Raw genomic sequence first — 12159 nt, forward strand, 5'->3', positions numbered from 1 at the left:
ATTATTGTACATTCTTTATTTGTTGGCAGTGTCTTGGGCCTTGAAGATCTTGGGGCTTATTTATGAGTAAGCTGTACTGAAGTCAGTAGGTCATATAGCTGAATAAACATGCATAGGATTACACTGCTATGTATATAGCATGTGCTCTGGACATGTGTATGTTCTAATATTTAATATTTTGTAAGCCCCACCAGCAAGGCATACATGTTTGTTCATACACTCCTGACCAACAGGTTGAAATGGAACAGGATTTACTGAACTTGGGAGGGGGGTTAGAACAATGTCAGTTACTGACATTGGAACTGGCCAGCACCAGCCCTAATTCCTGGTGCTGGCCCAAATTCTCCATGTAAGTCCCCACTTGTTCACTGGGAAGGAAAACGTCTGTCCTGTGATTCCAATTCTCATTACTGGAATTCTTAGCAAGAAAATCTGTGAGACCCTTGGCCACGGTCTCCCTTTTCTCCAGACTTTTCTCCTAACCATAAGAGTCAATATGCCCACTGAATGGGCAGATGGGAGAATAAGCTTTTTTCAGCAAATCATCCCTGTCACTTTTCTGTGGGTTCTTCTCCTCCAGACCTCTCCTGGCATTGACACTCTCACTGTCTCCACCTGCCCTCTTTACATACTGTCCCCAGTGGTTAGAGAGCTAGGGGTATTTGTGCTTTCTCCCTTTCCCATTGGAAACCCTCAGCTGCACCAGAACCTCTCTCCAAGGATTTTCTTTGTAAATGTACTTTTGGCTCTTCCTCTGGGGAGACTTCAGCCCAGTGGATCCCAGACCAATGCTCCTGGGCATCTCTCCAGCCACCTTCATGGGGTTTTCCTCCCTGGGCTCCTCAGGGACTCTTTGTGCTTCCTCCTCATATCCTGTCTTTAGGTGTTTTGACATAGGCTCTACCAGGAACCACTTCTCCTCCTTCTTGGGCTCCATTCTTCTCTGGGTCTGTTTGACAACTTGCTTCCTCTTTATTAGGAGTTTCCTCTCATCCTCCCACCCTCCTTGATGGCAGGATATGCCATGTGCCAGCAGCAGAGTAACTTCCCACTCTCAAGGGGTGCCCTCCAGTCTCCAGGACCAACATGACAACATGCCTCCATTTGGGTCCTACTGTCGTGGAAATAAGACATGACAGCACTTCCTTCTTTGGGGTCCAACATGAGAGCGGCAGAACGGTTGGGTGCATGGTTGGAGAATGGCTCGCCTACAGGGGCATCTATGTTCCTGCCCTACTCACATATTTATTTACTTATATTTAAATGAATTATACCAAAATAGTGGCATGAAGATTTTTGAATACACTTTCTTATTAGAAATAAGTCCTTTGCATGGACTCATTCATAAACACACCCTTGGATCTTATTTTAAGTTTTAAAGTAGAAGTAAACAGTGCTATCTAGATAATTCTAAATATGCTTCAGGGTCAGTAAAAACAATTATTTGAGTGACAATTTGTGCTTAGGATAGTTCATAAAAGATTCACAGAGAGGTGTCTTGGCTTGTTTTAAAGAATACTGGCTGGAATCCAACTAAAAAGTACACTGGTGTTAACTTTGTCAGCATAATTGCTGCCTGTCCCACATATACGTTTCTCAGGAGGTAGATAAGGTGATCAGGCAGTCCCATTTCTTTAAGGACTTTCCATAGTTTGTTGTGGTCGACACAATCAAAGGCATTTGCATAGTTAATGAAGCAGAAGTAGATGTTTTTCTGGAACTCTCTGGCTTTCTCCATAATCCAGCGCATGTTAGCCATTTGGTTTCTAGTTTCTCTGCCCCTTCGAAATCCAGCTTGTACTTCCGGGGGTTCTTGGTCCACATACTCCTGAAGTCTACCTTGAAGGATTTGAGCATAACCCTGCTAGCGTGTGAAATGAGTACAATTGTATGGTAGTTGGAGCATTCTTTGGTACTGTCCTTCTTTGGGATTGTGAAGCAGACTGGCCATTGCTGAGTTTTCCAAACTCGCTGGCATATTGAGTGTAGCACCTTAACAGTGTCATCTTTTAGGATTTTAAATAGTTCAACTGGAATGCCATCACCTCCACTGGCCTTGTTGTTAGCCATACTTTCTAAGGCCCACTTGACTTCACTCTCCAGGATGTTTGGCTCAAGGTCAGCAACTATACTATCTGGGTTGTCTGGGACATCTCCATCTAAGAAGCTACACCTGGCCCCCAACAGTGGCTATTAAACTTTTGGGACTTTACTATAAACATGTAATTTTGAAACTGCCTATAAGAACTTCGTGCACAGCCTGAAAGCTCACTTTATTTTTTGTTTTATTTTCTCAATGTTCCAATAAACTGCATTTGTATTGTTTTGAGGACCATGTGTCCTTCTCCTGATTTTTTTTCCTCAGTTTTCCAGGCTAACTGAACAATGTAAGAGTTACAAATATCCTTGGAGATTTGAATTGAATCTTGTGATTTTGGGATATGGAGTCCAGAGATAAATACAAATAACATAAGAATTTAATTTCTTTAATTGCTAAGTAGATTTTTGAAAACTTGTTTAGAGCCTTATGTTCATGTCAAAAAACTTTTAATGAAAATTGCAAGTTACGTTGCATTGCTTCATATGCTTGAATATAGTGTTCATTTTCTTTATTTTATTTTTCCTTTTTTTGCTAGCAAACTGTTTACAGATTTTATATTGAATGTTCCAATGGGCCGCCTCACGATTCAGAAGCTGTATTGTTTGATTGAAATAGTTCACAGTGACCTGTTTACACAGCATGGTAAGGAGAAAAAATACACAACCTTTAAAGAAGCATTAAATTGTCACAATGTTTGTTATCTGCCAGTTTTTCCTCAAAGCCTCACTGTAGATAATTCTTAAGGTTGTAGCCAAGAAGAGTAATTCCACTGCAGGACAAATGGGTATATACTTCTGCAGAACAGATAATACAACTGTCAGCTCAGTTTACATGTCAGGGCAAAACATAGTTCTGGCTATCATGAGGTTCTTGTTTGATTTTTTTCATTTGCCTTCACCATCAGCTTGCACACACCAGCTTCTTACCCAGGTTTCTGACTTGTTGCAAACCCTAGTTTGCTGTTGTGTCAGAACTGAATGTGGCAGGTGAGAAATTAAAAATACAGTTTAGATGTAGTTTTTCTCTTGGTTGATTTCACTAATAATTATAGTACAATGCCTTATCAAGAATGAAATCATTTTTCTGTTGCAATCTGGATAGCATTCTTATGACAGATCAGTCTGTGGATGTGTCCAGAGTGCTGTCTTGTCTAGTACTGGGTGAACATCAGTTGTTCAGGAATAGTTGTCTGCACAGGTTTCATGGATAAGTGAATCTATATGCTCTTTATAACACTGAGTTGTTTTCCAGGAGGTAGATGTGCTACTTTGTTTTAGTGTTTGCAACAAAAACAAAACTAACATTAAATATTAAAAAGAAAAGTATTGTGTTTTAACAGATTTATTTCTGTGTGATCTATGGATTATAATACACTTTCTCCAGACTTCGTAAGGAACTGGATTATAATCCACAACTGAGAATAAGTGAAAAATTAATCTGTTTCCCAACAGATTTCCCCAGAGGGAATTCAGCTACCTACAGGAGAGAAAGGTCCCTCACCTCTGTTGCTAAACATTCCTTAACTAACAACTCATCAGAGGAAAAATCATTTTTGATGTGCTAAATAATGGTAATGCAGTGCAATGGTCCTAACCACCTTTTACATACCACTCTCGTTGATTCTTCCCTGAGGTTCTCTCCTATTTAGTCTCTTAAGTCTGTAGTGGCAATTTCAGCAATTTTCAGACAAGATGGTAGACTACATTCTGTTGAGATAATTAACTGCAGACTAGCCTTGCCAGCTGGGGAGATGCAAGAAAATAATTGATAGCACTATTTGAGTATAGTTCTCCTCAACAATTCCATGGCGTACACTGGCTAGCTGATCATGCTCAAGATACCCTTCAGAATAAGAGAATAAATAAGAGAATGCCCTTTGCTTCTAGGATTTATAATTCAATACACTGAAATACCAAGAGCTAAATCTCTCACAGCATTGTCAGTGTAAAACCCAAATCATATTGTAGAAAAGAGTGCACTGCATTGAAAAACAAACAAACATTTTAAGCTGTCAGACTGGAAAGTTTGATAAGCAGTTTTCTGGTAACAGTTGTGAAGCAGTTTAATGTTTTGAGAACAGCAGCGGTATTACTTTTTCTTTGTCTCACAAAAAAAGAATTTGCAGCAAGTCCTGAGTATCTCTCTCTCTCTCTCTCTCTCTCTCTCTCTGTGTGTGTGTCTTTCAGATTATTCTGTTGGGAAATTATTATTAATTATTATGATTATGTGTATTGCTTTGCATGTGTGGCTCCTCCCAGGAAAATAGGATAAATTTTCTTCTTCCTGTTGGTAAATGGTACAGGAGACCTTAGATGCAATTTTCAAAGCATGATTAAAAGTCAGCTTATGACTTCATCCATGTCTGTGTAATGCATTAAATAAAACAAAGTAAAAAATTGCTATCTAAAAGTAGTTGTTGGAAGAAGATGCTTCACAGTAGTAACCTGGAGGTGGCTATTGTATTATAATGCATTGAGTGTTTGAAGTTTGCTGAACAAGGCTTGGATCCAAAAACATGAGAAGGAGAAAACCCATTAGTTTAGGGAGAATTGCAAGAGCTAGGACACTGCAGTGCTGTGGTGCAGTATGCCACATAATACAATTCACATCACTTCTTAAGAAGCACTGGATACACACTATGTCTTGTTAACTCAAACATGCCATTGCCCAAATTCCTATTGCACAAGCATGTACATGCAACTCAAGGTTATGCCTGTGGTAGTTGTGCTAGCAAAAGTGTGATCTCCAAAGCAATTTCACTTTTGCAATCAGGCATGCCAGGGACACTTGACCAATTGTGGTATCACGCAGCACAATTCCTTATTGGCATACTTTATGTAACTCTGGCATGAACAAGATTTTGCTCACTAAAAGGTTTTGGAAATGACCTGTGGAAAAGCTCGTCTCAATTTGGGATCATTTAGCAGAGGTGATTTGCGTAAGGAATGTCACAAATAACTTTTCTATATAGGGAAGCTTTCTTTTGATAGAGTAGCACTTATGGATTCAAGCCCAGATGATTGCAATATCCAAAAGTAAGACACTGTGGCTGAAATACAATAGAAAGTTAAAACTAGAATAAGGCCATTGAACCAGTGGAATTTATGGAGAAGCTAACCCACCAATCTCCACTGATTTAGTGGACCTACTCTAGTTGCGATTTATACTGGCTTTCAGCCAGCAAGTGGGAAAATGTTAAAAAATGTTGAAATTTCTGTCAGCACATGGGACTCCTGAAGGAAGTTACTGTGACTTTCTTCTTCCAGCATGAAGAAGTATGGAAACTGCTCTATTTTGTATTTTGTTTGTTTTGCTGTGAAGAAGTATAGGGCCAGTGCTGCAATTTCTTGAGACATCAGCAGTGACCCAGTTTTCAGAATGACAATGATAACCTGGTTAAATACAGCAAGAAAAGGTTTGAGTGGCCTGAGTAGTTTATGAATTAAATATTAGTGTTATTTAGATTTTGCGTGTGTTTGCATATCTATTTGTTTCAGATAGGTGTAAAAGTATTTAGGTTACTAAGAAGCTACATGTTAGACAACTGTTTGTAAAAGGCCATTTGTACAAACTCCTTCTGTTTTGTCAATAAAAGGGTTAATCTAATTTATAGGGACAAGGAGGCCAGGGAACAGCATGCATCTGGTTACTCATATAACATGGTGAACAAAATAATAGGATCCCTCAAAACATGCTCATAAAGAATTCCAGATGTATAGATTCATCAATATGCTTGCATTTTGTTTAACATGAATATTAGTATATGTGCTGTAGTGATAAAGTTTTGTTGCAGCTAATGATGTCTGGCAAAATATCTGTTTTAAAAGATTAATACTTTCTTCTTGCACACAGTCACCTGACATTAATCTTGATGAGTTACATCTGGGTAGCAGAGGATGAACAGATTTTGAAAAATTGTTGCTTGTGATTATTGTCTCATGCTTATGAGCTATCTTCAGCCCCTGGTTCTGGAGAAGACTGTAATCCTATAGGCAATTGATTTATTTTCAAGGTCACTCATTTATCGAAATGCATCTGACTGCTTAATATTTACTCTTCTCCATCATTTGCTTTTCACCATGTCCAGATATCTAAAACCAAAAATGTTTCCAGAATTTACAGTGGATATAAAAAGTTTACACACCCCTGTTAAAATGTCAAGTGTCTGTGATGTAAAAAAATGAGACAAAGATAAATAATTTCAGAACTTTTTCCACCTTTAATGAGACATATGAACTGTACAACTCAGTTGAACAACAAACTGAAATCTTTTAGGTGGAGGGAAGTAAAAATTAAAAGCTAAAATAATATGGTTGCATCTGTGTGCATTTAAAACCACAAACATTCCTTGAAAATAATCTAGTAAAAAGTCCTTGCATATTTGACTTGTTGCTATCCTGCAAGGAATTAGTTTTTAAAATTCCAACAGCAAATTTTTCAAAGGGTTTTAAAATAAATTGCAACACCTGCGAATTCTTGGTGTCGATACTGCAAAATAGTGTATGCACATGTGTACATATGAACAACCATTTGTAATGCACAACATTTGCAACTATTAGTTATTTTAAACGTAATGTACCCACAGCTTTTGCTTTCTCAAATTAAAATATTTAATTTGGTGGATTGTGATTATTCTGCGATTCTGTGAATTAAGTGATTCTTGCACCTTGGCTTATGATATGATATCTAGGTGAGAAAACACTCTTTCTGTTGTATAATGGAGACAGAGATCCTAATGTGATTATGATGGCTTCACTTCCAGGATTAGGGATGGCCCTAGGAAAAGCAGTTCAGTTTGGGTTGAAAGTGTGGCTTCTTTGACCTTGGAGATATTATACATTTTTCCTGGCTTGGCTAACGTCTTCAGTTAAGATGACTACAGCTTTGTTGTATCTTTTACCACTCGTTTGATTTAGAGCAGAGATTTTATTGCTGGCTCTCTGGATATGAATTGCTGAATGTGTTGCTTAATATAGATTGGTGCTGATGAAGTCTTAGAAGGGCAAATATAATTGTCTTTCATTAAGATTTCACCTGCATAAAAGAATACACAGTGTGCTTTAGATGCTATTGCAGAAAGATGGTTTATAAATCATAAATTTAAAGGAATATACAGATTTATTTGGAGACTGGAAACATTACATATGCCACTTTAATTAAAAAAAAAACCCACAAGACTGAGCATGTAACTTTTTGCATCCCTTTCATTTTGGGTGAATTTTAAGATACTTGCTTTCAGTCTGAATGCTTCTTATTGACTTCATGTTTTCAGGGATGAATACTTTCTTCTTTTTTCCTCCTTCCAATGCACAGATTGTAGAGAGATCTTGTTGCCAATGATGACAGACCAGCTCAAGTATCATTTGGAAAGACAGGAAGACCTGGAAGCCTGTTGCCAATTGCTCAGCAACATCCTGGAAGTTCTTTACAGGAAAGACGTGGTCAGTAACCAAATGTGTATATTTAACACTGAGATCTTGAAATCATTTGGAAACAGAAGGGTGAAAAGAGGTAGAACATTTCTTTTAATGATGCCATTTGCTTAGAGTTCTATTCTTGGGAGGAAAAACCTGACAGAGGATGCTACAACATACATTTCAGGCAAAATAGTGAATCCTTATTTTATTTAGAAAATGGTTTATAATTTCTGGAATTGGGAGATGTTGATGGTGGGATGCAAAAGTCTTAGTTTTATGTGCGGCTTGGGTAGCTCCAGAGGAATGAGTTTCGGCACTTCTCTTTGCTGCCTTTGAGAACCACTCTAGAAGATTAGCAGTGAGGAACATATCAGCTACCATCTCAACAGGGATCAGGAGACACAAGGAGCAAAGAGCAGCATCTTGTTATACATACTAGTTGCACTTGGTCGTGTGAAATGTTTGACTCTGAGCTGGCCGAAGTTGGGAAATTTTCCTTTATTTGGACTGCAACTTCCAGAATCCCTGAGGCAGCAGAGCCAATGCTTATGCTAGCTGGGAGATTATAATCATATTTTAGAACTGCAGACTTGAAAGTGTGCTCTATGGATTGTTGAGTCTAGCTCCTGTCAAAGAGGCATAATGGGGAATTGAACTCCCAGCCTCTGGCTCTGTACCAGATACCTAAACCACTGATCTATACAGCAGTTCTGAGTCTTGTATCCAATGTTAACTTCTCCGAGCTGTTGGTCCGGCTTCTCAGTTTCATCAACTCACTGCTTATGTACACACTGCCCTCTTGACAGCTTGCTTTTGCTCTTTGCTCACATGCCTGCCTATACAAGTGGCTACTTGCTTTCTGGCCCAGTTTAAATGCTGGTTAGTACTTGCATGTATCTAGATTGCCACCCAACTCAGCTGGTGGAACTATAAGCATGCTTTTGGACAATACCCCATTTTTTGTCATAATAGAATGGAACACCTTCACAGTATGGACTTCTCTGAATTGGTGCTTTATATCTGTGCTGTAGTGCAAGGCAGTTCTTTAGCCCTTCAAGTCTACAGTCTTTGAAGATGGCATGTAACAATATTTTATCAGAAAAGAGATTGTCTGGAACTGTGCACTTTAGAAAGTATTATCACCTCTGGACGTCTGTCCGCTCTTTAGCTTCATGCTGAGCAAACCTAGACTTTGGAAGACAACAGCAGAAAAAGTGTCTTAGCCACAAACCCTGTCTTACATTTACATTTGGGTAAATCCAGAATTCTAAAAGGATAAAATGTTTCTGTCATGAATTTTAAAAACACCTCCATGTTATCTTTTAATAACACTTTGTGTAGCCTGGATGCTTATTCAGTCAGCTTAGTTGGAACAATGGAAGTACGAGTATTCTGTGAGAATGCTAGTTAACTTTGAGAATGTGTTCAAAAACTGTCTTATACTCCAGCCTGATGATGCTTGTCCTATGGACACTGAAATAGTGGGAGTTTTTAAAAAGATGTATTTTATTTATCTCTATGCATGTCGCTATTGGAAACTGAGCTTACTGCATTATATTTTCCTTTTTCCAGACTTCCAATATGCAAATTCATCAATGTGCTAAGACTCTTGTGTTTATTTGCCTTAAGGTCAAGCAGGCGGCAGTCAGATGTCTTTTTAGCCTTTCAGGATTATTAAGCAATGGAACTATCATAAATCTACCTTCTAGCATTCAGTATGCATGTAGTATGATGCCATTTAACCCAATCATTTTCTAGCCTTCTTTTCTAATGGTGGCCTTAATTAATTCCACTAGTAGGATATAATATTTATTAGAAAAGAAAAACGTTGGTTGAGGTACATTATAAGAAACAATTATCTCGTAGTTTCTTCACCTGCTGAGATGAGCAAAGTTTAAGCACTTCTGCTTAGGAAGGTGTCATGAGACTTGCTGAGAAGACAGAAAGAGTAAGAGATGAGTTGTCTGAATTATGAACTCATTTTGAACACTGACAGAAGTCCGCCTCCCTAGGAATCCTTGGGAAATGGAAGAGACTATTCACTGGCTAAAAGTTTAGTTATGAAGGACTGGGATACGATTAAAAGACCCAGTGGTTAAGGCTAAGAAAGCCACTTGTCTCTTCTTAAATAGGGAAAGGAAGTCATGTGTAGTGGGTTAAGTATCACACCTAGTACCTTTGTTGAAAATGTAATTATCAGGTGGCAGAATGCTTGGTTCTGGAACAGCAATGGCACACTGATGTGCAGGGGATTGATGGGTACATTTTAAAGTATTATAGACACTTCTCAGAGCTTAGCCCTCAAAAAGTAGTGTACAAAGAAGAGCATAGTCAGATAGAAGACACAAAACCTGAGTTACGTTTTCCAACTGCTTGGCCCCCACTACTACATAGTTGGTCACATCTTGTATACACTGAAGTTGTGGGTGATTTCAGAGGTAACTCTAAAGCACATTGTAGACTTAAAATCTGGAGATGACCAGTATATGGGCAACCAAGGCTAGGTCTGTCACTTGCATATAACCCAGAGGTTATAAAAGAAAAAAACAACACTCCTTTTCATAGCCATTGCCGGTAAATTCAACAAACTCCTAAGTTGAGCACTGTGTCCTTTAAAGTGAAAATAACAGGACCATTTTTGCAACACTTCTTAATTCTGTGAACATCTTTACCCTCAGAACTTCTTTTTCTGGATCAAATCTTAGCTTGTTCTCTTTCATCAATCCCATCCCTGCATCCAGGGATTTGTTCAAACATTCCACTACGTCATTTGGACTCTTAGGTGGAAACGAGAAAGAGAGAAAGCATGAACATGAGTGCTATGTGTCATTTGCATATTAGTGATAATGAAGCCTAAATGTATGCTTTGGGACCTGTCAGTGGCTTAAATTAAAGAGTGTTTGGCATAAGAAGAGAGTCCTGTGGCAATCCATGTGACAAATACAGTAGTAGTCACCAAGTGGTACTTCTTGAAAACAGAGTTATGAGTACACATAAATACATTTAAAGGACCCAGAGATTTGTGAGGAATTAGAGGGACTCACTGGTTCAGGTCCTACTGACCCATCAGATACAGCTGGGGTGAACAGAGAAGCCTTTTGTTTAGAGCAGTGGTACCCAACCTTGGGCTTCCAGATGTTCTTGGACTTCAACTCCCAGAAATCCTGGCCAGCAGAGGTGGTGGTGAAGGCTTCTGGGAGTTGTAGTCCAAGAACATCTGGAGGCCCAAGGTTGGGGACCACTGGTTTAGAGCATTGGTAAATATCACTGTTCATTAAACAGGAAAAGATGGGAGTCAGCTCATCTGTCAGCTGTCCCAGGCAGACTGATCAATAGAGAGGAGGCTAATCTGTCTCTCTGCTGGTTTCTCTTACAGTACTTGGTATCTCAACGAGCTCAAGCAGGTTGAGATACCAAGTAAGGAGAAGAGGAGAAGACCAATCTAAAGGCAAGGCCAAAAGGCTTTCCACTTAGATTTGGCAGACACTGGGAGAGGAGTGAACATGCCAAGCAGGTGCCGTAGTCATCTCTGCTAAGCAGCCTGGCAACCTTTTCAGCCATATAAAGAGTTAATGCTAGAAAGAGAGCTAGTATAGAAAGCTCATGGGTGCCATAGTTGCATCTACCATCTTTTCCTTTGCCACAAATAAACCAGGACTCTTCCTGTGGTGAGAGACCCTGGGGAGCCACTAGCTTGTTAACACAAGTTGTCAGCCACAGGCAGAAGGGAATCCTGTGAAGGGAGGGAGTGTGAAAATGCCAGGGGATTCATTTGGGCTCCCAGCTCTGGGAAGATGCAAAAGTAACTACCATGATGAAGGTCATCTACTGGAACATCATTTAAAGCAAGCAGTTACAGAACCTACAGGGAAGAGGCAACAAATCTGTCAACAGACAAGGACTCTTGTGGAATTCCTGTATTGTAATCTGGCATTTTGGGTGGAAATTTTTAATATGGATCCCAGTGCTGCAGTTAAATGTGTGAGGGAGAATTTAGGAGCTTCATTTGAAATAAAGCACATTAGAGTATTGTGATGCTATATGACTAGAATTTTTGGGAAAGGGTGGGTATGATGTTCTCCCAGAGGATGTTATAGGATTCTTGGAGATTTTAGTTTCAGAATTGTTTTCCAGTTCACACACAGTTTACACACATAAGGATTTTTGACTCAAAAAAACAAATAAGGAGGGGGGAAAGGTCATGACAGTCTCACTTACCCACCCATCTTATGGTGGGCTAACATGCAGCTAAAGAACTATGCTGATTTTATCTGCTTTCCACCTGTCACCATGAGCATCTGATATGCTTTGCTTAGTATATGAGATGGCTGATAGTCACATTGTCTATTTGCCATGGTATATTTAATCTGACAGGTATTTTTTTCTGGAGAGAGTTTTCTCTCAGCTATAGTAAGATTAAAAAAAATTGCCTCACAGACTGGTGAAAGTCAACAACTGTGACCCACTATTTATGCAAAATGTTACTCTGGAATAGATATATTGGATAAAAAAACAGAGATTTCAAAACAGACATTGGAACTCTTTAACTACCGTAAGATGTTTGAGCACTAATTAATGTTGAATCTATGATGAGACATAGATTTTATAGCAAACAAATTGAATATTTATTTAACTTGTTAA

General features: G+C 38.9%; 1 protein-coding gene across 3 annotated transcripts in view; it reads left to right on the plus strand.

Moving 5' to 3' along the window:
* Positions 1–12159, plus strand: part of DOCK1 (dedicator of cytokinesis 1) — a 489282-nt gene that overhangs the window by 135787 nt on the left and 341336 nt on the right. For all 3 annotated transcript variants that reach the window (XM_078391202.1, XM_078391203.1, XM_020791492.3), the window contains exons 25-26: positions 2637–2743; positions 7415–7542. In XM_078391202.1, the coding sequence (XP_078247328.1) occupies positions 2637–2743; positions 7415–7542 (235 nt within the window). The remainder of the gene's footprint in view (positions 1–2636; positions 2744–7414; positions 7543–12159) is intronic.

This window comes from Pogona vitticeps, chromosome 3 (genome assembly GCF_051106095.1).
Source record: "Pogona vitticeps strain Pit_001003342236 chromosome 3, PviZW2.1, whole genome shotgun sequence".
NCBI lineage: Eukaryota > Metazoa > Chordata > Lepidosauria > Squamata > Agamidae > Pogona > Pogona vitticeps.